Genomic DNA, 25,888 nt, shown 5'->3' on the forward strand with positions numbered 1-25,888 from the left:
GTTTCTGGCAGTTAAACAAAATAAGCTTATCTCATGCTTCTTCGTGTTCTAAAAATAAAACACATTATCAAGAATAGCTAACTGAACACATCAGTTCACAACCTGAGATAAGAGGGTGTGTTGATAGGAACTTCCTATAAACTTCAACCTAATTAAAATGAAGAACAGAATTACTCAGTCCAAAATAAGGAATCTAATATTGCCCGTTAACACCAGATCATAGGATTGTGCTACTTTTTAGTTTCAACCTGGCTCCAACTCACTCCATTACTAAGACAACTAAGACTGAAGCTTCATAAAAGATTCCTAAACTGAAAACGTCTTCACATAGACAAAAGGAGATTTATCATTTAGATTAATACATTGATTGATTTTCTGTTATCAGCCTATAGGTAAAAACTGTAGCAAATTGTGAAAGAAGTCTTCTCCATATCAGAAATTTTAGCTTTGGGGAAATTGTCACCCACAATAAAGTGACAAAGCAGAAAGGAAAAATAATCAGTTTTCTACTTAAATTTAGAATGATAACTGCAGCTCAAAAAAATCAATGAGGGTAAAGGACATTCAGAAACACATGCAAAAAACCTTTACTGAAAAAGGGCTGAGTATATTACATGCTTATGTGTTCCCCTGAACTACAGATACCAACTTCAAGGGCTGTGTCAAAGTCTGAACTTAACAAGGAAATCTTTTCATCTCAAAGAACTGAAGCTCTGAGAAAAGCCAATAGAAATCTACACTGCCAAATAAGCATGTACTGACATTCATAGTTACGCTATCCAACTATTTAGGGAAAATCAGGTTTCCAAAATAGCTAGGCCTCACGATTTCCTTTCAAAGTGCTAAAATCTGGCATGGAAATACACTGATCTCAGGATATCAAGTATCTTGCATGACTCATTTCTAAGCTTACTAAAGGAGCTGGTAATTGATGTTAGACGTTTTTGTGGCATTTCTTTTCCTAATCAGTATCACCAATTTTTTTCTGTGAGTTGTCGCATAAACTACACAAGCTTCAACTTACATGAAAAAGTTTGTTTGCTCAGAACACCCAACGCACCAGAAGCTAAATTATATTAGCCTATGAAGAGAAAATAATTCACAAACAACTTCTGCTAGAATCCCACTGCATATTTAGACCTGTGTAAATTGCCCAATCTCAAATCCAGTTTCTATTACATGCTTTCAAGTGACACCTAGAGGTTGTCCCCTGAATGGGACAGATTTTACCTTTCTGTTGTCAGTTAGGTACTGACAAGAGCCACAATCCATTCTTCATCATTTCAAAATGCCCACAGTATTTTCAAATACTCGTGATATCTGCAAACTTTCTTAATGTGCACTACAATACAACATCATTGTGCATGTCCCTTTCTACTTCTCATACAGAAGTAATGGAAAACTTTTGATACACAAGCTACTTCACTTCAAAGGTGAATAAAGTGAATACAGACTTTCCAATTCACTGGAGAATAAAATTCCATGTACCCCTGTGACCTTTCTTTTTCAGGAGTCTTGTTTTTCTCCACAAATAGTATTTTTCTCCAGCTGAATAGTATTTTGGGGTACGTTTTTGGCTAGGATGCATTGCATTTGGAATATGCATACTTTTTTTTGGTCACCCAGAGGTCATCCAAGTACAGACAAAATGCATCCCATGATTTTCTGGGCTGTCAAAGTTCTGAGCTGGACCTCTTAGACGCTCCCCCGGACTTGCATTGCTTTTGCAGTAATAAGTGAAGCTTAAATCTTTTCCAAATATATTTTACTATGGGAAATGGAAAAAAAAAAAGGATATTAGGATATTTGTGACAATGACTTTGTTACACATTGTAACATTCTGAGCTGTAGTGCAAATGTCATTTGTGACTTAAAGAACTGCCTGATATCAGCAGATCGTGTTACATATTATAAAAAGCACATGGGAATATCTACAAGACATAGAGTTTCATAGGAAGAAATATGGAAAACATTCTAGGCTCTTCTCTAATCTGCAATGAAGTTATTGAAATCCAGTATTGGGGGTATTAGCATACACCATGAAACCTTGTCACCTTGTCTCTCCCTCACAGTGTGGCCATGGAAAGGCAAAGCAGTGTTAATTAATTTTCCTAATATAGAATCATAGAATGGCCTGAGATGAAATGGACCTCAAAAATCATCTAGTTTCAACCCTCCTGCTAAATGCAGGGTTGCCAACCACCAGACCAAGCTGCCCAGAGCCACATCCAGCCTGGCTTTGAATGCATTCAGGGATGGGGCATTCACAACCTCCTTGGTTGTGGATATATTATTATCATATGATATATGATATATGATATATATGATATATGACAGTGACTCCACTAGAAGACTACATATACTGATCCAGAAAGTCTTCCATGGAGGAGGATTTCATTTATTCACTGAGATCAGTCTGCCAACTGTGCTAGAACATCTATGTATGTGCACAATATGTAGGCTGATTTATGGGGGAGGATAGTGCTTATGCAATATTATACCAGATAAATGTGAAACTTCACAAGCAATCTCTAAGGTTAGAGTTCAGTATAGTACATAGAAGGCTTCTGGGAGTCTTCACTACTCACTGACTCACAATGGGTTCCTAAAGCCTCACAAAACTTATAAATCTGAAAGAATAGTGCTTAAATCATCTATCTCCACCAGCTCGAGTTGATATACAACTCTGTAGACTTTGGGAGTGAAGATGATTGCTTTTCAACCCATGCTAGTTCAGAATTAATATTGTATGTCTGACATCAAATTTACTCTTAGAAGAACTGTAGCAGACTATCATGGATGACAACCCTAAGCATCATATTTTGGAAAAGTTTTGCATATATTCTCATACATATTCTAATTCTCTGTAATTAGCAATGGCCATATTAAGTACTGCGTGAAAATACAAAGGATGAGGAAAACAAAACAATATGTGTAAACCTGGGAGTGATCTCTATAGAAACTGTTCATTCGGGAGTAATTCTAATTACTCTAATTCTAATTGGCTTACAAGTTCTATATATTTATTCCAAATGCAATAGTTGTGATACTGCCTCATTCCCTACCTATCACTTAGGTGCACGCATGCATTTCAGAATGGGGAGGGCAAGCAACTACTGGAAAAAGAAAGGATCTGGTACTTCAGATATAAGTAAACAATTTCAGGAGCTACATTCTTTTGACAGAATGCAGGGACGGTTCCCTTGGGAACTGCGAATGTCACGATTGCAGAATCCTTCACGTTACCTCACCTCTAGGTTGTAGCCATGGCACACAGCCACCGCGCGGCGCCGCCAGTAGTCCCGCTGGCGGGCAGCTCCCGCCACCTCAGGGCGCCAAAGCCCGCGGGAGCCACCAGCACCACCGAGACCGACAAAGCACCGCCCCACACGCGCACAAACACCCGCCAGGCCGCCTGCCCCCACTACGCAGGCAACCGCCTCCACAAGGCGACGGCACTTCGCGCATGCGCTCCTTGCCGGTAGGAAGACCCACGAGCACGTTCTGCCCGAGCGAGACCCAGCGCTCTCCCCCCTCCGCGCGCATGCGCCAGACGCGCGGTTTCCCTGGCAGCGGGGATTGTTTTCGGCCAAACCACCTGCGCGACGCTGCGGAGGGGGGAGTGCTGTGTAAGGGAGAGCCCACTGACGGGGGTGACGGTGAGGTGCCACCGAGGCGGACGGGCCCGATGTGAGTGATGTCTTCACGCCGCGGGCGGGCGGGAAAGCGGGGCTGCGGCAAGCAGCGGACGGCTGGGGTCTAGAGGCGGGCAGATTGGGATCCGCCGTCTCCAGCCCGCTGCTGTCTCTCCCGGCTCCCCTTGGCAGTCGGGGGTCGGCGGTCGGCGGTGGATGCGGAGCGCGCTGTGACGCAGCCGTTGGTGCGCGCGGGCGGTGCTCGGAGGGGTGGCGGCGTGGAGCGGACAGGCGGGCCTCTGAGCGCAGGGGGACCCATCGGTGGTGTCTGAGCCTCCTACAGGCTGAGCAGCCCTAGGTTCAGCCCCTCGGTTAGCCTTGTGTGTGCCCCTGCCGTTGGTTTGTGTCCCTCGCGCTACCGCCGCTGCTCCGTGCAAAGCGAAACAGCGCTCTGGAAACGGTCGCTGTAGTCTGCTGATGGGAACTACCTTCTGTAGTTCTGATTAATAAGGCAGAGACTTGACATTAAGTAAGCAATGATAGAAATCTGTGCTTCCTCAGTGGGAGCTGAAATCCATAGTTTTGCCGTCAAGACAGCAGCTTTTCTTTTAGCCTCCACGGTCGTGGAAAGGCCCCAAACATAATGGGGAAAAAAAAAAAAAATTACTCAGTTACTCTGAGGCTTTTTGGTGTGCCAATGCCAGAAAGTCAGAGAGCATTTTGTCCCATCCCTGAAGGTGCTCAAGGCCAGGTTGGTTGGGGCCCTGGGCAGCCTGAGCTGGTGGGGGCAGCCCTGCCCATGGCACAGGGTTGGGGCTGGGTGGGCTTTGAGGTCCCTTCTGACCCAACCATTCTGTGGTTCTGTGATCAACTTTTAAAAATATCCTCTCAAAGTAGTGTGAACACAAGGTATTTGCAAGCATGTCTATACAGCTCTCATAGGGTGTTTTGATAGGCAAGCTCATCATCCTTGCACGGCATTAATAAAGTTGGCTGTCTGCTTTCTTGACTTAAATACTAAACTTTTGTGAATAATGCCCCCGCTTTGTGAACTAGCATTTATCGTTAGTAAAAATGAGCAGATTTGACTCAGTATTATTTTCCTGTATAATTCTGCATTAAAGCTTTTACGTGTGTCTAGAGATAGTGGTCCCTAAAGATACTTGAATGAGAAACCTACTGGTAAAATCCAAGATCTCCTGCTTTGAGATGACTGACCTCATCTAAAGTATGAGATATAAACAAAGAGCTGCTGGAAGATTTTTGGATTCCTATTCTATAGTACAATTTATACAAATTCTAATGCGTTATAATATAGGTTGCTTTTGAGTTTGTCATTCATTTATTAATAAAAGCATTTTTCCAGGGTAGAGTGACATGTTTTGTGTTGAGAATACCCATACTGTAGTTGCAGAATATAGTGACTCACTGTACTGCAAATGTGAAAAGAACAGAAATTGATGCAGACTCAGAGTTAGAAGTACAGGTGAAATATTAGAGAAGAGCAAGTTGATTGATTTTTCTGGAAGGTTTCCATTCATTCTTGAAAGATTTCGTGATTTATTTTTCCTGGTTATTCCTGATGGCTGGAATATACTTCTGTTCTCAAATACGCATTTTTGTTGTTCCTGGATTGCCTTATGTTAATTAAAATGGAAAAGATTAAATCTGGTCAGGCAACAGTACATTTTACCAGATTAATCTCAGTGAGTTTATTTTAGGTTGGGTGTCAGGAGGAAGTTCTTTACTATGAGAGTGGTGAGGTGCTGGAACAGGCTGCCCAGAGAGGTTGTGGATGCCCCATCCCTAGGGGTGTTCAAGGCCAGATTGGATGGGGGCCTGGGCAGCCTGGTCTAGTATTAAATGGGGAGGTTGGAGATTCATGATCCTTGAGGTCCTTCCCAACCTGGGCCATTCTGGGGGCTTGTGGTTGTTGATCTCTAATGTAAGATGAAATCTCTCCTATTTTAAGATGATGTTATATAAACAGTTCTAATCCCTGTTGATTAATGATCTATATTTACACCAGTCTATTAGTTGCTTTAACCATGTCAGATGTCATGTAATTCTAAACTAGAAAGGTGTTTGAAAGAAAAGCTCTATCTATATAGGATTTAATCTCAATTTTATTGAGAGATAAGATGGTAGATACTTTTTTTCTGAATGCTCAGAGGTAAATGGAAAATGATGCCGTCCTTGGTGGATTTGGCAAACGTATGCATTTCACAGAGACTACTGGTCACGTAAGATGAGCCTGGCCTTGGGAAAGGTATTTGTTCCATTATGAGGAAAAGTATCTGCAAAATTAATTTACCCACAGGTTTTTGTTGTTGTTTTGTGACTCACTTATCCTTTGGCTATAAAATATATCCGTACTTGAAGTAGGTTTATACTTTACTTACTGCACTACTTTGCTCTTTGTCATCTTGTATTTTTTGTTCTTGTGAGGTACGCTTTGTCATTTCTTTTGATTTTTATAATGATATTTTTGGAGAGGTGGTTGGAATCAGTGAATTAATCATAAGAGAATCTTACACATTCCTGCCACTCACAGTGAATGATGCCAGTGTTAGTATGCTAAGTTTTATCACTGTATTGTTTTCTACTCCCTCAAATTATGAGTGTTTCCTAGTTTATGGTGAACTATACTTTTAAAATGGCCATTTTGTACAACAGTATAAATTTCAAAGGCAGATGTTCTTTCAGTAGTGTTTTCTGCTTTCATTCCCTGAAAGAATAAGGCATTTGTGTTACATTGAACAGTCACTGTTTAATTGTGCTGATGAAGCTTTGCTCTACAAGTAGAAAGATTTTTAGTAAGGGAAAATATTTGTACCCTGGTGGGTGAAAGGATGAAGCATATTACAGAATAGATCATTTCCTGTGGAGTCACTTTGGTCATCCTTGGGCATTTCAGATGTTCTTACATTGTTGGATGCTTAGTACACAAAACTAACGTTTGCCAACTGACTAAGTAGCACTTATTTAACTTTAAACCAACCCATACACTTTGCCTATTTGTTGTTGTTGTTTGTTTGTTTGTTTCTTAATTTGGTTTGGTTTTGTCAGTTAACAGACCAGGCTACTGTAAGTAACTGAAAGCTTGTACCAGTAGGGGTTAAGGAAGAAGCAAATAACACTGCAAGAGACAGGAAGAACCTGAGGCTACCATAGTGCAGATGCTCAGGCACATAATCTGCACCAACTCCTAATCTGTATACAGGTATTGTTCAGGAAAGTGCTAGATGGTTTGGACTGAAGCTGTTCCAGGGAGAATTAAGCAGTATAGCTTAGTAAAGTTTACTAGTACATCTAATTTACTAGGACTGGTGCATTCTGGGTCCTGTGAGTGTGTGAGTAGTGTCTAATGCAGGCTGTTATGCAGGAAGAACTTGGAGCTCTTGCCTGATGTGCTAGTGGGAAGGTAGGTAGGGATGATAGTGTATTGCATAGAAGGCCAAGGAAAGCACAATACATTCATAGGTCATAGGAAGATAGGTTTCATTAGTTCCACTGTTTACAAAATAGCTTTTTTTTTTTTTTTTTTAATTATACAACTGTTATGCTTACAAGGAAGCAAAATTGCTTCTGACACATTCTTGGCAATACTAAGCAAAATATTCATAGGTAGACCACTAATCTCAGAAGAACTGAACTCACCTAACTACTGAAGGGGTTCTCTGGCTGTGCAGCACTCCTCCTTAGGAAAAAGCCTAGGCCTAAGAGAGATCCTCCCTACAGTGGCTGGCCCTTACACGAGCCCAGGGCAGCTCAACCCTGGGTCCAGCCCTTCTGGTCAGGTAGGGAACACAAGTGCAAACAATGTAGTTGTGCCCCCTGGGCCAGCCACTCCTTCATCAGGTGCTCCATCACCAGTTCAAGCCCTGACCTAGCAGTTCCCCTACAACAACTTTCTCATTTCTCTTGATGAAGAGATAAATGTGTGTAATATTTTTATTTGCCTTCCAACTTTGTTTGTATTGCATTTTCAAGCTTTTCTCCACAACCAGGAGAGCGTATCATTATTTCTTTACGGAAAAGTTTCATGTAATTGCTTGTCTACTTCATACAAAATACTTAAACATAACATAACATGTAAACATAAATATTTATAGAACTGCACTAAAGTTAGATTTGCTAACAACTGTAAATCTTTTTCATTGTAGGCTATCAGTTGGCTAAAATGAGACTTCTTTAAGATGCTATCAGATAGGAATCTGATTAGGGAAGTTTCAGTATAAATGACTTCACATAAATGAAGTCTACAGTAGAGGTGCTTGTTCTTTGAGGGCAGCACTACTGAAATACTTGTCCATTCAGAAAAATATCTATTTAATTTGCTATAGCTTTTTATTCTTTTGCTTTGAAATAACAAGTATTGGATGCTGAGAATTAGGTGCTGATATTTGACAGCAGAGAACTTGTATTTTAGAGAAATACTTATTTCTAGACTGTCTGAAAGACCTGTACTCATACTTGATGTTAATGAGCATGCATTCAATTTGTAGCTTCAAGTCCATGGACCAGTTGTGTTAATTAAAGTTATTAATTACTTTGGAAAAAAAAAAAGATGAATCCTGAGGAAGAAGCAGCTGTCCTGTTGAGCTACCTTTAACTGAGGACTGAAAATGCCAACAGGTAAGAATATTTGTGTTTAATTTCTAATGTGTATTTTAATAGATAGAACTATGTGGTAGGAGCTTCTTCTGTTGATGAGTTTTTCAAGCTGCATTGCTTTTGTTTTGAGCCCGTAGTTGCATCTGGTTTTCAAAGTGCTGCTTTTTTATTTTATTTTTTAAAATTTGTCTGCTTATTTAAATATTTTAATTACAGTGGTAAATATGCTTTAGCTGAGGACTCAGTAGCCTTTTCTGGTGGTGTGCTGGATTGCATTTTTAATCATTTAGCTACAAATTAAGCATTACCTGGGCATGGAGTGGTAGGGCTAGAACACCTGCTACTTCAAGGGTTAAAATGCTGCTGATAACAATATCATGGTTCAGAGAAAGGCAGGGGTTCTCAACATTAGCTGATTTCAGATCCATAGGTGCTTCTGCCTGTTACAGATTTGTTTCAGGCTTAGTAAGAACCCAGAGCAGCTCCTTTTCCTGGGGACAGTATGTTAACCTCTTTTATAGGGTACTACTGCTCATAAATGATGAGGCCAATCACCTGTGCCCTGTTTTGGCTAGCCCAAGGTCTTTTGCTGATCCTGATGTGTACGCTGTTTAAAAAATCTGCTTTCTTCAGGAAACAGATTAAAAACAGTGCCAGTTTCATCAGTGAGTAGCAACCATGTTTGTACCATGTTGCCAAGTGATCCTCTTGCAGTTTACACTGTCAGTGGAAATTCTTAACTGAATACTAAACACATTTCTTGGTAACTTTTTTCCTGATAAAAATAATTACTGCCTCCAGTCACGTTAAAGCACTTTTGTAGGAGTAGTGGTTTTTGAATCATAGTCTAATTTACTTTTTTCAGTTGAAAGTGAGGCAAAGGCGAAAACCAAAGTTCGCTTTGAGGAAATCTTCAGACGTCATGCTGGCCTAGCAGACAAAAAGAAATCAAGGAAAAAGAAGTCCCATTCTCAGGAGAATATTGTGGTAAGTTTGAATGCATCCAACTTTTGGTTAGCTGCCTTCCTCGATGGAAAAATACCAGGAAAATGACTTCAGAAATGAAATATGCTGAAATACAGTTTATACTTCTACATGTCGTTTGGTTTAACATGGGTCTTATTTATTGTTTACATACCAGAAGTTTTACTTCAGCGGCATGTCAGAATTATTTGGGAAGTAATTTTGGAAAAGAATAAGTGAATTTGAAGTCTGTCAGTACTTTTTCCCATTATGTTTTTTTTTTAATTGTTGCAATTTTTAAATTCACTATTGACTTCAGTAGGAATCTGAATGATAGGATTTTAGCCATAACAGTATTTGTTTTAAGAGTAAAACAGATGTGTAATACATCTGTGAATTGAGAACTTCTAAGAACTTAAATCATCATCAATTTCATTCCCTAAAGTTACAGATGTAGGAATTTACAAACAACATTGAATGACACTTGAAATGTTTTTTCATTTTGATCTCCATAATCACAATATTTTTGTATTTGCTAAACTATGCTTCTTTACCTTGTCTTTGCATGTGTACTTACACAATACACCCATTTTAAAGATCATGCCTTAGCTTACGACTTGCAGATTAGGAATGCTTCTATCAAGATGACTGCATGCTTAGATGACTTCTTTGTTTGTAGCATATCTCTAATTGAAAGAACCTGAAAGATTCCTCTGAGATTATATCATAACATTTTTCCTGAACAGAAACGTAGTGTTTGAGTCCTATATAATCCCAGCTATTGATGATGATTGGAATTTCCAAGGAAAGAAATTTGCTTAAAAGACAAGTTTTTTTGATTTTTTTTTTTTTTTTGTCCTTATTTTCTGTTAGGTTTTATGCTGTCTATCTTTTTTTCTTGCAGTTGCATCCATTCCACATGTTGGAAGTGAAAGTTCATTCTTGTGTAACTTGTTAAAGACAATGGAATGCTACTTTATATAATCTCAGATCTTTACATATATTTGTTATTTATTATGCGACTGCTAAACATACTTACAGATAAAGTTGTCATACAGAAGCTTAAGTTTCTCATTTGATCATCTGAAGCTAGTATTTATGGATATATATATATATATATATATATATATATATACGTATTTATTTTGTGAGCCTTGGAGCATATATTAGATTGTCGATAGTATATACAGAGAATCAGTGTGATGTTTAAAATATGAAAAAGCCTTTTGCTTTGCTGGCATGTGTAACTACAAGAGTGTTCTGTTTTTAGGTTTACTTCAGTAGCAAAGAAGGGAAACACAGATGGGCTGCAAGCATCTGTGCTAAGTTGTTATGTATTACAGGTTTTGAAACATAGTATGCAAACATTGCCACAGTTAAATGCAACTAGTAACAGCTTAAGAAATTAAGTGTCAAAACATCCTTTTGAGTATCTCAGCCATATTTGCATTTGGAACAATGCCTCTCGATTGCTTAAATAGTCCCTGATGCAATCAGAGACAATTGTAACTAGGGCCCTGTTCTAGTTGTAAGGGTTATCAAGAGAAGATCACCAAGCACGGTATTGCTGTTCTGAAGATCATTCCCTATGAAAAAAAAAAAGAAATACACAGTGGATGAAGGTGTTCTACACTGAAGCTCAGTGCATTACTAGCTATTAAATTACTTAAGCCAGCAGTCACAGCTAACAACTCCTTGCAAGGTTACCATCATTTTCTGAAAGAAGACTTCTGCAAAAGTGATACTAAAAGCCCAGCTAACACAATAATACAGAAATCTTTTGCAGCACAAATGTAACTATATGAGTATTCTGATACTGATGGGAGTAGATGATCTTTAAAGTCACTTCCAACCCAAGCCATTCTGTGCTTCTATGAAACATGATTTTTTTTAATTTGTAAATTTTAAGGATGATGTGTTTTTGAGCACATAATTGCATATTCACATGCAACTATGTACTACTCACATAAAAATCTAATACTTACTTTGATTTTTAAGTTGGTTTTCAATTCAAATGTTTCTGATGTAAAAACGCTACTGTTTTGGAGTTAGCTAGAAATGCTTGAAGTAGAATCATGGTGAGCAGAAGCAAAAGCTAATACACAGCAGTAAAGGAGCATTTGTAGTATTAGTGTGCACGGAGCTGTGAATTTAAACCAATCAAAAAAACTAAACAAAAAAGGAAAATATTGAGAACAACATGTATTGAAACCTTACACTGACAGTTCTGAATATTTCCTTAAAGTCTGTCAAAGATTTAAGAGTTCACGTTGATATTTTCCATGCTGCATTTAGGTAGGAGTTTTGAAAGGCTGCAGCTAGAGGATGGTCATCAATGGCTCTATGTCCAGGTGGAGACCGGTAACGATTGGCATCCCCAGGGGTCTGTCTTGGGACCGGTGCTCTTTAACATCTTTATCAATGACGGAATCGAGTGCACCCTCAGCAAGTTTGCTGACGACACCAAGCTGAGTGGTGCGGTTGACATGGTGGAAGGAAGGGATGCCATTCAGAGGGACCTCGAGAGGCTAGAAAAGTGAGCCTGGGTGAACCTGATGAGGTTCAACACGGCAAAGTGCAGAGTTTTGCCTTTGGGCCGGAGGAATCCCAGGCATCTATATAGACTGGAAGGAGCGGTTCTTGAGAGCAGTCCTGCAGGGAAGGAAAAACTTAATATGAGCCAGCAGTGTTGCTCTTGCAGCTCGGAAGGCAAATGGTATCCTGGGCTCCGTCAAAAGAGGGATGGCCAGCAGGGACAGGGAGGTGATTGTCCCCCTCTACTCTGCTCTTGTGAGGCCCCATCTGGAATACTGCATCCAAGTATGGAGCCCCCAGTACAAAAAAGACAGGGAGTTGTTGAAGAGGTTCCAGAGGAGAGCGGCAAAGATGATCAGGGAACTGGAGCATCTTCCCTATAAGGACAGACTGAGGGAGCTGGGTTTGTTCAGCCTGGAGAAGAGAAGGCTGCGGGGTGACCTCATTGCAGCCTTTCAATACCTAAAGGGAGCCTACAAACAGGAGGGGAATCAACTCTTTGAAAGGGTTGATAACTGCAGGACAAGGGGACATGGTTTTAAGTTGAGGGAGGGAAGATTTAGATTGGATGTGAGGGGGAAATTCTTTACAGAGGGAGTGGTGAGGTACTGGAACAGGCTGCCCAGGGAGGTTGTGGATGCCTCGTCCCTGGAGATGTTCAAGGCCAGGTTGGATGGGGGCCTGGGCAGCCTGGTCTGGTATTAAATGAGGAGGTTGGTGGCCCTGCATGTGGCAAGGGGGTTGGAGCTTCATGATCCTTGAGGTCCCTTCCAATGCTGTGGTTCTGTGAATTTCTGTGAATGCTTCAGCAAATGCCTTTCATTTCTTTGTGAGAAATAAATGTTTATGAGAAAGCGAGAGAAGGAGATGTTGAGATTTGTCTGGTTCTCTTCCCGTTTTGCTCACTTCATATAACAACTGTACAGAGTTTCGGATCTCTTTAAGTAATGTGAAATTCATCAGTGATGTTTGTCTTTGTGCCACATGCTTGCCATAAATGGCTTCCCAGGTTTGATCAGAAACAGGTCATGGCTGAGAGCATGTTTTCCACTGGAAATGTCCCAGGCTGCTGCTTTTGTCCTTACTGAACCTAGTCTTTCTTAAAGTAATAAAACCTTTTCTTCATAGTCCAATGTTTCCTTGAGACCTGAGTGTGGAACTACAGGAGGCTGCTGTGATTTTTAAATGTCAGATGTGATAGAGAGACTGCTCGCCTGCTACATTCTATGTTGCCTATTAGCTGGAGAGAAAGGAAGCACTCTGACTGGAAGGGGAGAAGCCATGGCAATAGGGCAGGATGGGTTTCAAGTCACAACTGATAGGAGTGAAGGGATAGTAATGCAAATGAATATAGATGTCAGCTGTGGCTGGTGAAGATCTACTTTGCTGCTTAGTAGCCAGAGATGCAGTGGCTCTGACGCCTCGAGGTAGGGCTGAAAAAGCAAGACATTAGAACACAGACAGGAAAGGAATTTGCTATTAACCCTTCCAAGGCTAACAGTCACTATACTTATTTTTTCCCCAGTTGTACCTCTTATTACAAGTTATTAGAATGAGCTAAATGTCAGATCAAGCAAGGATTTAATGCATCTACGTCAGTATAGATTTTCTGGTAGAAAAGAGGATATATAATTAACAAAAAAAAAAGTCTATGAAGTCTCTACCAGGTGACAGACAAGACTTTGAGTCAAGAAATTCTTTCCTAGACTACGACCTAACCAGCTGATAATACTGAGATGAGCATACATTGAAAACTAAGGCATTATATTCAAGGCAGGACTGCATTATGTGTGTCCATTTCAGGCTTTTTATTTACTGTCTCACTGCAAGCAGAGTCAGTGGCCAGCTCAGCCCTTCAGTGAGTTGGCAAGTGCTGGTTCTTATTCTTTTGAGGTCTGTCTGTTTTGTGGGAAGACACACAGTTGCCTAGGTAATGCTTGATGTTATGAGCAAAATCAGTTTGTGTTTCCAGGTTCCACGCATGCACATTTGAGAAGTCTTTTATAAAAGAGACTGCTGGGTGTCAGCTCTGGAGTACAGGTGGCAAATGAAAAGTACCTGAGTTTGGCTTGTGTGTTAGCCAGTCTGTGTGCGTTTGTTGTGCCCTACCCTCTCCTGTCAAATCAGCTGCACAAGCAAACCTGTTCTTGGGCAGGTGGCTTCCTCTGCCCACTTATCCTAATGTGACAGTCCTGAAAAAAGCCACCTTGTTTGTTCTATGCTTTAAGCTGATGAGGTCGGGACCAGACATGCTGGAGTTACTCCAAAGGTATTGTTGTCCTCTGAGCTGCTTTTCCAGATGGGTGCTTTTTCTAACTTAGATCAAGTTTGTTATACATAGACAGTTGCTCTTAGCTGATCTCCTGTGGTTCTGCTTTTCAGACAGATGATCTTTCTAGCAAGGTCCTCTTATCTGTCCAGCACCCAGTCTGATGCGAGTGATGTGTTAATTATTTTTTGTAATTAAATTGTATGTGTAGAAAACATGGCCCAAGTTAAGATCACACAGGCTATGTGTCTGAGGAACTTGTGTTTCACGAGCTGTCTTGAAACAGCTTTGTGCTGTCTGCTGTATTTTTTTTAATGTTCTTGGAATTTGCTGAAGTTTGATGTTTTTTTTAATCTCACTATGAGGATATTCTGTTTTTTGTTTGTTGTGTTTGTTTTTCTGAAAAGGAAATATAATTAAGTGACTGGACTGCGTTTTTGTGGACAAATGATTTCATTTGTAGGCATAATAAATAACAGGTTCTAGTTAATAATTCAAGCAGGATTTTGCCATAACCAGGTTTCTCTTAGGAAATGACTCTTGCACACCAGAGTTATTTTAGAAACACTCGAGCAGCTTAGATAACAGGTTTTTGATTTTGGTTTCTGAAAGATTCTTTTTGTGTTATGGTTTAGCGCTGTTATGTAGGCAAGATCCACACAGCTTGTCTCCTCCTCAACACAAGGGGGAGAAAGATGCAATGAAAATGGAGCTCATGGGATGGATAAGGACAGGAGATCTTTCACAAATTACTGTCACAGGTAAAATGGACTCAGTTTGAAAGATTAATTTATTGCCTACTGATAACAGTCTAGAACAGTGAGAACTAAATGCAAACTAAGAAGATGTCTCTCATCTCATAATGCTTCATCTCTGCTGCTCTTTCATGGTCACTCTGCTCCAGTGTGGGGTCCTTCCCATGGGATGCTGACCTTCCTGAACCAATCCTATGTGGGTTTCCCTCAGGCTGCAGCTCTCTAAGTATTACCCCAACACAACTTCATATTATGGGGCCCACCCTTTAGGCACTGTTTTAGTTTGGATCCTCTGGCCCTCCTGCCCCACTATGGGCCTCTCTCCATGGGCTGCAGCTCTATCCTGGGCTGCTTCTGCAGGGCTCTCCATGGGCTGTGCCTCCTTCATGCCTCATATCAGCCATTACACCATGAACTCTCTATGGCTGCATGTGGAGATCTGTTCCAAGCGGTGCCCAGGGGCTGCAGAGAGGCAGCCTGTTCCTGTGTGGGTCTCTCCTAGGCTGCAGGGAGCTGCTGCTCTGTGCCTGGAGCACCTCCTGCCCTCCTTCTGCACTACCTTGGAGGCTGCGGGGCTGTTTCTCTCATGTTTCTCACTCCTGTCTCCCAGTTGCTGTTGGACAGTGCTTCTTTCTTTTTTAAATTTGCTTTCACAGTGACAAATATGGAGCAGATGATCTGGCACAGGGTGGTGCTGGTCTCTGCTCAGAGAGGCCACCCCTGCAGCCCTCTTGCTACTAACATTTTACCTTGTAAGTTTAGTACAAGGCTTGATGGAGTAACGATCTATCAAAGGCTAACGATCAACATCATCTTCTTTATGGTCCCTGAAGCTTGTCTCTAACTTGCATTTTAAATGGGTGAAAGTATTTGTTTTCATGCTGCCTGTTGTTTTCAAATCTGTCATAGTGTAAAGCATATTTATGCACTATACTTACTGGAGTGGACTCACTGGTTTCTTTTTGCTAGATATGCACGAGTCATTTGAAAACATAGTGAAACTGTACTGAAGGTGAAGTGTCCAAATAAATTTTTTTCTCCAGTGTGAATTATCTGTTGTCTTTCAGTCTGTCACTTCTTAATTTTAAACATAAAAAAACTATTAGATCCTCGATTTTGCTTTTTGTAATATTGCTGAAGGAATAACATAAAGTAGTATGTTCATCCTTAGAATGGAATTTTATTACATTTCATATTCTTTTCATTTATAGCTTGACACTTTTAGAAGTAATATCGATCTAACAAAAGAAAGTGGGAATGATGAAGCAATTATAAACAACACGTACAATCCTGAAGAAGAGAGTCCCCGATTTACAAAAAATAAACTCAGAGAGAAAGCATCAATCGCAGAGAAAATAAATAATGATGTTGTTAGTGGAGAGGCGAGCAAGCAAACAAAGTCTAACAAGAAGAAAAAGAAATCATTGTTACAAGAACAATTTAATGAGGAGGAAAATTTATGTGAAGCTAAATTGGAGAGTTTTGAAAAAAAGCTTAATGATTTTCCAAAGAAAAAGACAAAATGTAAATCACAAACAGACATATCTCATCAAGAAGGTGATGGAAAGATTAAAAATTCCTTCACTGAAGTGAGAAACGCAATTGAATTAGAAGAGGAAGAAGAGCTAATTCAAGCTTATCAGTTGCATGTGGCTGAGAATGAGGTAAATGCAATTAAAAAGAAAATAAGAATGAAACTTAAAGAACAGATGTCTGAATTTACCTCTGCTGTTCAAAGCAATGAAGTTGCATTGAGTGATGAAGTGGGCAAAAAGAAAAAAAAGAAGAAAGAAGTCGCAGTTGTATGCGAAGCTGAAACAAGGTATTGTGATAAGTTTACCATTTGTGTATGAATCTTAAGCAACGTTTTTCATATTAATATAGTCAATAAGTGGGTTTTTGTATTTATATGTTAAGTAATGAGCTAACTGGATAATTCTGTTATGAAATAGATGTTACAGAACAGTGTTTCAGAACACTGTTGACATTAATATTAAACTTACGGACTCTGAATCTTCCATACAATTTTTCTGTATGTCATAGAATGCAATTGTTGACAGTAATCCATTACATTGCAGTGCAATGTCCCTTTCTGAGCTGCAGCATCATCCAGCAGAAAGTAACAATGAAAATCACTTATTGGAAAGAGAATTTGTATCAGAAGAACAGAACCTGGAAGAAAGCATGGGAAAACAGAAACCTAAAGCAAAGAAGGTTAAAAAGAAAACCAAAAAAGGTCTGCTAGCAAAATGAATGGTGTGCTGCTATATCCACATCACTTTATTGTTGTTTTTTTCTTTTTGCTTCTTATCTAAATATTTTGCCACTAGTACTATCACAGCAGTGACTGAGACTGGAATTGGAGTTGCATCTGTTTCTTTAATTAGTTGTATTTTTTTTCTTCCAATTCTAATAATCAATTGTAAGGAAGTTAATTTGGTGTATCTGTATATAATCTTGAGAATTCATTTACTGGAGTTAGTTTTAAAATTGTGAAGATGTTAAGTGTATTTTAGGAATAATATAGTATTTTATGCATATACACTAGCTTTATAGATTATTATTTACTTTCATGTTCTAATTACTTTTTGATTATTTAATCACATCTTACTTTTAAATGGTGTATTGTCACTGTTTTAACTGTTGCTCAGTTCAAATGTAAGAAATGCTTTTTCAGGTAGCACATAGTCATACTGGAGACTTAATTCCCTCAAATATTGCAGAGTCCAAAATAGGAAGCAATTTTTTTAAAAAGGGGCATTACACAAATTCATGTTTTGCTAACTATTAAGCATGGCATTCTCACTGTAACTTCTAAATTGGGATGTTCTTCAGCCAGTGTTTGGTAGATTCAGGGAGAATGCACAAAAGAAAGCATCAGTTGTTGCTTATATTGTTTGTTAAAAATAAAATAAAATTATAGGCCATAGCCCAGGTTAGTGAACTATATTAATTTTAAGTAGTTAAAAAGCAGAAAAGAGCTTATGTCAATCAAGAGAAAGACCTCTGGTTTTTAATATTTTTAATAGAAATAGTTTACATGCATTTATATATATTGTGTGCTTTCAACCATGTTTAAAATATTGCAAATTTTATGATTTTATTCTAGCCTAGTACAAAAAGAACATATGAAATACTAGTACTTTACTATTGAATGTTATGAGAACATGAAATATTTTTACTCATTAAGCTGCTACAGTAATCTCTGGGTTTTGTTTTTTTGTTTGTTTCTTACTGTTTATAGAAGATAACACAGGCGTTTCTGCAGAAAATGATGAGGAAATGAGGACTTCAGAAATCTCAACTCAGTCTAAATTTGGTTCTGATGATGATCTTGTGTTGGGAGTTTATATCCATCGATCTGATCGACTTAAAACTGATCTTGTATCTCATCCTGTAGTTAAAATCCATATCGTTGATCAGAAAAGTGGCTTATATGTCAAGAAGGATCATAGGTGACTTTTGTTTAGTAAACTGTTTCTGTTGTCTGTGATTGTTATAAATACGTATTTTTTTTCTCCTGATAAAATGGAACATGAAAATAACTCTGAACCTTACGAGATCTCTTGGCAGCTTCTACATCTCTGATAATGCATATTAATACCTACAGTAAATTAGGATGATGTTCGTTCTTTTTTGACTCTTTCAAATGATCTGTGCTATTTTTTCTTGCTTTTAAGGTCTGCATGTTTACCACACTGTTTATTCTGTATTCTTTCCTGAGAGACAATTTCTCAAATTTTCTTGGCTGAAATGCCAAATTAGAATAAGTAAGCAAAACTCTTGTGATATAAGCAGCATTTGCCTTTTTACTTCCATAAAATAACTTCCAAAATCATTAAGTGAAGTTCAGTTCTTTACATTTTTCTAATCATTTCTGTTACTTCCTTTCACTGTTATTATCCATAATTATCCTGAAAACCAAATTCTAACACTTTTTACCCCGCAGACTCTACCAGAATCATTATGCATAAATTTGGTCACATTAGCATGATTGTTAGAATTTTTAAATTCACTGTGCCACATTTCTGTGTACATTGCCAATTGCTTTAATCTTTGTGTGTTTTTTGATTATTTTTTTTTTTCCTAAAATCAAATGTTATATTTTTCCTTGCTTTCATTAATCAAAGTTACTGTTTTGTTTGAGTTTTGTGGTTTTAAGACATTATAACTATTATAACTTTTTGGAAACTTTTATACAGGGAGAGGAAAGTTGTGTCTTACTATGAAGAAGAGCAAATTGACCACATTCTTCCTATTATGACACAGCCATATGACTTTAGACAGTTTAAGTCAACAGTCCCAGAATGGGAGGAACAAATCATATTTAATGAGCGCTTTAATTATTTTATTCAAAATACTGAAGAAAGCCCTCAAGTAATTCTATTTTTTGAGGTAAGATAAAATATTTCAATGTTTTGATTTTGTAAAGTTTGTTAGTTCAAGAGTGTATATATGGCTTATTCAAGTGTTTTATTTCAGTTATATTGAATTACAAGTAAAGCTTTAATATACAGCGTTAAGTGGAGGTTTCAAAAAGTAATATTAGTGATTTTAACACCACTTGTAAGTCAGAAAACCCCTGATCTGTAAGAAGAATCAAGCTAAGAAACTTAATGTAAAAGCTCACTAAGATCACTCCAGATCAGGAGGGATGATACCACATAAAAAAGATGAGACTTTCTTTTTCACATTCATCTTTGAAACATAGAGTGGCTTGAGTTGGAAGGAATGTTAGATTTTCAACCCCTTTGTTGTGGGCAGGGTTGTCACCCACCAGATCAGGTTACCCAGAGCCCCACCCAACCTGGCCTTGAATGCCTTCAGTGATGGGGTACCCACAGCTTCTCTGGGCAGTGTGTGCCACTACCTCAACATCCTCTCAGTAAAGAATTCCTGTCTAACATCTAATCTGACTCTCCTTTTTAGTTTAAAAGTGTTCTCCCTTGTCCTGTCACTATGAGACTAAACAATATATATCTTTTTATAAGCCCCCTTTAAGTACAAGAAGAGCACAGTAAGGTCATCCTAGAGTACTTCTCCTGAACAAGCCCAGGTCCCTCAGCCTTTCTTCATGGGAGAGTTTCTTCAGCCCTCTGATCATCTTCATGGCCCCCCTGGGCTGCAAGAGCACACTGCTGGCTCATGTCCAGGTTTTCATACATGAGAGCCCTCAAGTCTTTCTCTGCAGGACTGCTCTCAATGAGTTCTTCTCCCAGCCTGTACACATATCTGGGTTGGCAATTCTTGAAATATGAAAAGAAGCTTAAGTACTGGAAACTCAAAGACAGTAGGTCTGCTTGCAGTAGCGCATCTTTTCCATTGTACCAATGAACAAACTTTTGCCTTGTTTTCTGTTAACATTTTAGAAATTGTAGAGTAGGTTTTAAACATAACTTTCTGCTTAAGTACTACAGTTTTTGTAAAAAGTGTATACAAAGAGAGATTCTGCAGTATTTAACTGAAATTACAAAGCTAATACAATAAATATTTCTTTATTCCTTGTTTTTCTAATTTCAAATACATATCTATACCATATCACCATATGTTTTTATTTTCTGTGATACTCGTAAATGAACACATTTCTAGAATTGAGAGTATCCAGTTAGCACAAATGTAACTACAGTTATGTGTAAAGATTCTTCATGGGAATCGTGATGGTGCAACCAAAAATATGACTACACCAAAAACTTGCCATTTGAACACCGTGGTTTTTTGAAGTGTAACATAGAAAATAACATGATTTTAAGTTTCTTATATGCTTTATAAACTTAAAGGAGTTGCTATATATAAGAAGATTCTGATAAGAAAAATGAAGACTCTTATAGGCATAACTGATGAAGTTAGGAAGGAAAATTAGCTTTTTGACTGATTTTTTTCCAGTTAGATTAATTTACAGCTTGTTTTGCCTGCTAGGAATATTATCTGTAGATATGACTTATGAATTATAGGATTTATGAAAATTAATCATGTATTTTCCTTTTTTATTATTGAGAAAGAAGGGAAAAAAAATAAACCTGATCTTAAAGAAAAAAACAGTTCTTTTTTAAAACAGATCATAAATAGTCATCAGGTAAATACAAAAGGTTGCTTCTAGTTGTGTTACTGTGTGGAAGAAGTACTTTTTTTTTTTTTTGTAACTGTATAAAACTGAAATCTGTAATAAATCACATCTAGTGTATTTTCAGCAGTATTTTTTTATTGCCGTAAAGTATATATTCACTAAAAGTACTGATGCTTGCAGATCCTTGATTTTCTAAGTATGGCTGAAGTGAGAGTCAACTCTGATGCACAAATTCAGGACTGTGGTTTCCGAAAAATCTGTTGGGCGTTTCTAAAGGTATTGTAAATATTTAAAAGAAGAAGAAAATATTAGAAACTTTTTTTATTAAATTATATAAAATAACTACTAGTAAGTGGTAAAATACTTCTGAGTATTTCCAGGCAGTGGAGATGAAAAACAAATCCTTTCCTGCTTGGCTGTTCACATCCTTCCTTCCTTCTCTAGATCAAGTTCACAGGAGATTCAGTAAAGAAAAATGAATAATTTCCACTTTTTTTTTTTTTTTTTTTTTTGCTCATCAAGAGTAGAAGGAGACAGAGAAAGGAGGAACTTGCTATTTTCAGTTGACCAGTCTTCAGAAAGACTCCCTAGCCTGATAATAAAATGACTGCCATTTTTAACTGTGGAACTTGAGATGCTGCAGCAGTGAGATAGAGCCTGCATGTCACACTTTTTTAACTCTATTTAGAGGAAACTGAAGTGTCTTCGTTTGGTCTTTTAAAATCTAACAAGGTTATTATATGTTTTAACCTGCTTCAGGGTTGTTTGTTTTTAACTACCTCTGCAGATGATAAATTTTGACAGCAGTGAAGCAGTCCATAACATGAGGCATACAGGAGAAGATAAATGGACTGCAAGCTCACGGGAAGGCACAGGGACCTCCTGATCATTCTGTAATGATTCTTATCTCATCCCAAAATGATTCTACAGGAATCAGAATCTCCTGTTTGGGTGTGCATACAGCTAGAGCTGTGCTCCTGAATGAAAGGAAGGATGGACTTCAAGCTCATAAATACAAATAAAACTGACCTGTTCTTCATTACTGTTGCATCTGTCTGCATTATCCTTTCATCCGTCAACCAGTGTAGAAATGTCTAGATAAATGATGATCATTGTTAATGGCAGTAGGTACACAGAATGAAAAATATAAGTGTTAACTTCTAACTTGTTCTTACAGTATGATTTAATGTTCAGAGAGGAATAGCAATTTACTTTTCTAACTCTATTTACATCAATTTCCTCTGAAGTTTGAAAAGTTTTCCTATATCTTCTGCTCTGAGTCAGTCTTACTAATGCCCTGAGCTCTAGAAATCAAAGTTATCATAGAATCACAGAATTGCCCAGGTTGGAAAAGACTTTCAAGATTATCAAGTCCAACTGCAATTTAACCATTCTACCCTAACTCTAACAACCCAAGTGTGGATGAAGAGGCAGATTTGGAAGAGATTTTTTTATGGATTCACAGTCATTAAGTATTTCGGTGATTCCAGCAAATGTTATTTTAAAAAAATAAATAAATGAGGCTGCAGAGGTCTTCCCATCTGCAGAATATCATAGATGTGCATATGAAATATACTCTAAGAACTAGACTACTGTCTAAGTGTTAGCCTTTGTGATTTCATGATGAAGGTATTTAATTATTTCGTTAGCTCTTTTAGGAATAGTAATCTTCCCCAGAGGAAGGTGGGTTTCAGAATTTACGCTATGTTTATTCGTAATATTAGAAATAATGAAAGATTTTTAATAGTTTTGTGTAAACATCTGTAGTGGAAATGCTAAGTCATGGCCTGAACCAGTGATTGAGCACCTTGTGGGAAGGTAGTGCCAACCCAGGGGAACTGAGTAACTGGAAGGGGTGGAGCCAGGATCCACTCCACTCCCTCCCAGGTGTCTTTTAAGGGTTGGCAGTGGAGTCAGGGTTATCTTGCTGGAATCCCTTCTTACCTGAACCTTTCTAAAAGTGAGCAGCATTTTTATTTTTTATTTTTTAACCATTGTTTCTGTATCTACGGCTGCTGTACTTAAGCTTATCCTCACTTGCTGCGGCCTAGACTCTTCTATCCCACTGTCATTGCTGTATTTTCAATCACATTACATCATTACAACATTACACACTTCTCTTTTTAATCACTTTTACAGCTTGTTGGTGCAAATGGAGTTCTAAACGTTGATGGAAAACTCCGTCTGCAATTGTATTACCCACCTTCAAAGACCAGGTCACATTCAGGCATTGTTGAAGTTTATGACTGGTGGACAAAATGTCCTAGAAATCGTTACCCATCAACTTTATATGTTACTGTAAGAGGCATAAAACTGCCAGATCATGTAAGTTAAATTTTATATATTTACTGATACTAGGCTCCTACAGAAAAATCTGTGTGAATAGCTTCAGTGTGTGCGTTATATATATGTGTGCATGTATATAAATGCTAGCCTTATATGTAGAATGTAAAATAGCTAGTACATAACTAGCTATAATAACAACTTTGCATCTTAAGATATTTGTTCCAAACTCAGTGCTTTGTGGCTATCTTTGGAAAAAATAGACACTTTTTCCCATTTGTAGCATTGCATATTCTGCTACTGACAGAAAATTCAGGGTACTTTCTGGAAAATAGATATTAATTCTCATTAGGAGAAATGCTGTTTTAAGTCACTGGACTCATGCAAATATGTAAATTCTGTAAGTGAGAGGCACAGTAAGTCACTTAATTATGAATTGTGTTAAATAATTTCTTAATATTTGAATCTCATGTAGGAGATTCTTTCCAGTCTCTTTGTTTTTCATCTGTTTAAAAAAAAAAAAATGCAGTTGAAGTTAAAAGTACTTTTAAATCTTTTCAGATATGACACTGTTTATTTTATGAACTTCTTTGCTAATAATTAATTTTTTTGCCTTAAGGTTGCCCCTTCTTTCCATTCTATGGTGGCTGTTCAACAGGAACAAAGTAATGCAACACTGTGTGAGCTCCATGGGGAGGGATCTAAAAAATCATGTGAAGTCAGTTCTCCAGAGGAGAAAAAAGACCAGTTAAAGTGGTCAAGGCTGCCTGGACAGGTGAGGTGTTTTATTTTTCTTTTTGAGTAAAAAAATAATTTAAAGTTTTACTACCTCTTAATAGCTTTATCTGTATGATGTGTTATGAAGCATTAAAACATTAGAAAGAACAAAACAACTCAACTAAAAGCACAAAACACAAAGATCTCTCTGAGGTAGCAGAAAAGGCACAGCTTTCAATCAATACAGTTCATCCAACTATTTTTCCCAAAAGAGTCAAGTGTTTTTATCTCCAGAATTCTCTAGGAATCTGAAAGGCTATTCAGGATGTAAGTAAGGAAAGTAAGTTAGGAAAACAGTTCTCAAGTGTAAGCTAAATTGTGCACCTACTTTCAAGGAGAAGATTTCAACATATCTAAACCTTTATTTCCCAGTAACGTTTGCTAATTATAATGATAAAGAATAGGTAAGTCTGTTTCACAGTGCAGATTTTCTTGCTACAAATAGCAGGTTCCCTGAAATGTTTATTCATGTTAATGTTAATTTTCCAAAAATTGCCATTCTGCAAATTAGTGTTTATTCAAAGACAAGTGAAGGAAAAATCCTAAGAATATTAGTTTGCAATAAAAATAAAATTGACAGCTCCTTTATTCTTAACTAAACCTTTCTTACCAACAGTGATCTGTTTTGTGATATGATGTCCATTGAAAACATTTTTGTAATGTTAGCAGGATATTGCTCTGAAGAATACTAAAGCCAATGTTTTTCTAAAAAAAAAAATAATTAATCATTCAAAGTTGTTATTTTCTTCGTATACAGAAAAATTACCTTTAAGGATAAATTATCTTTAAAATATATTTTTATCTGTCTCCATAAATATAGATAGATGATATTTTTCCAAAATGCTCTATTATGAACTGAGTTTCATATGAAATATTTTTATATGGACTCAAACTACATGAAGTTTAAGTAAAATAAGTTTCTTTTGAAGCTGAAATTAATTCAACGTTGTAATGTTTTATTTTAGGGAGAGGTTAAAAAGCAGAAATACACCTCCTCACATATATAGTTTTTACCATGATGCATTTACTTGTATTCTTAAGTGAAGAATGTATACTAAATTATTTCATAAGCAGATCGTAAGAATATTTGTATATTTCAAGTGCATAAGAATCTGTTCATTTGCCATTCTTAAAAATAAATCAAATTTAGGTTGAATAGTCAAATGACTATAGCTGGTTTGTTTAGTTTCTCTTAGGTTTTGAATTTAGTTTTGAAGAAAAAGCCCATGAATAAAAGAGGAGGTATTTTAAGAGATGATTAAACTCTATAATACCTATATAACTTTTTGAAAGTTAAACATTGGAAAAATAATAATAATAGGGAATTACAATACAGATGAAGAATACTGAAGGTGATTTGGCAGACCAAACTTTTGTGTGCCTGTAGTTAGTTTTCTGAGTTCACACTGCAGCTGTTAAATTACTAAAAGTTTTACTGAGACTACTTAATGAAACTTGAGTTGCTAACTCCATAGCGTGTAATATGAAGGATAGTCATGGCTAAGTGTGTCTTAAAATGAAGGACATTTTCTTTGTAGATTTCCTTGAGTTTTAAAGACTTGTCAGTTGTATGTTCATTCTGTTTCTCTAGTACAGACAAGCTAAATGTGGTGGAAGTTACACAGAAGAACTCTCTTTGTTTATAAGGTTGATTTTATTTTTTTCTTTTGAATTCACTTCAAATATTAGTGGTTTTTGAAAACTTATGCAAGACAAGAGCTGAGAAAGTGTTTTGAGTGTCACTTAGTCAGTATTTATAACTTTATAATCCCAATTCTTGTCTGAAAAGCTAGGCTTGTCGCATTCCAAACAAACATCTGTTTTCACTGCGAGGTGGAGATATGGGCTGTTTCTGTATTCGTTTCTCTCATGATGGAAGAACCCTGGCAGCAGCATGTGCAGGAAAGAATGGCTATCCCATTGCATGTAAGTTAAAACTGTGGAGTATTTTTGTATAACTGATGTACTTTATCCTAATTGTGGTTTTAAT

The 25,888-nt window shown here is 37.6% G+C and overlaps 1 protein-coding gene across 4 annotated transcripts in view; it reads left to right on the forward strand.

Moving 5' to 3' along the window:
* Positions 1-3,469: 3,469 nt before the first annotated feature.
* AHI1 (Abelson helper integration site 1) overlaps positions 3,470-25,888 on the forward strand; it is a 91,093-nt gene continuing 68,674 nt past the window's right edge. For all 4 annotated transcript variants that reach the window (XR_014881391.1, XM_010707320.4, XM_010707321.4 and 1 more), the window contains exons 1-11: positions 3,470-3,690; positions 8,144-8,273; positions 9,118-9,239; positions 15,986-16,596; positions 16,853-17,010; positions 18,019-18,229; positions 18,977-19,169; positions 21,019-21,114; positions 22,978-23,163; positions 23,741-23,896; positions 25,692-25,824. Coding sequence is in view for 3 of the 4 variants with exons in the window: in XM_010707320.4 (XP_010705622.1) it covers positions 8,264-8,273; positions 9,118-9,239; positions 15,986-16,596; positions 16,853-17,010; positions 18,019-18,229; positions 18,977-19,169; positions 21,019-21,114; positions 22,978-23,163; positions 23,741-23,896; positions 25,692-25,824 (1,876 nt within the window). In the remaining variant the exon portion in view is untranslated. The remainder of the gene's footprint in view (positions 3,691-8,143; positions 8,274-9,117; positions 9,240-15,985; positions 16,597-16,852; positions 17,011-18,018; positions 18,230-18,976; positions 19,170-21,018; positions 21,115-22,977; positions 23,164-23,740; positions 23,897-25,691; positions 25,825-25,888) is intronic.

This window comes from Meleagris gallopavo, chromosome 2, assembly GCF_905368555.1.
Source record: "Meleagris gallopavo chromosome 2, MGAL_WU_HG_1.1, whole genome shotgun sequence".
In the NCBI taxonomy this organism is placed as follows: domain Eukaryota; kingdom Metazoa; phylum Chordata; class Aves; order Galliformes; family Phasianidae; genus Meleagris; species Meleagris gallopavo.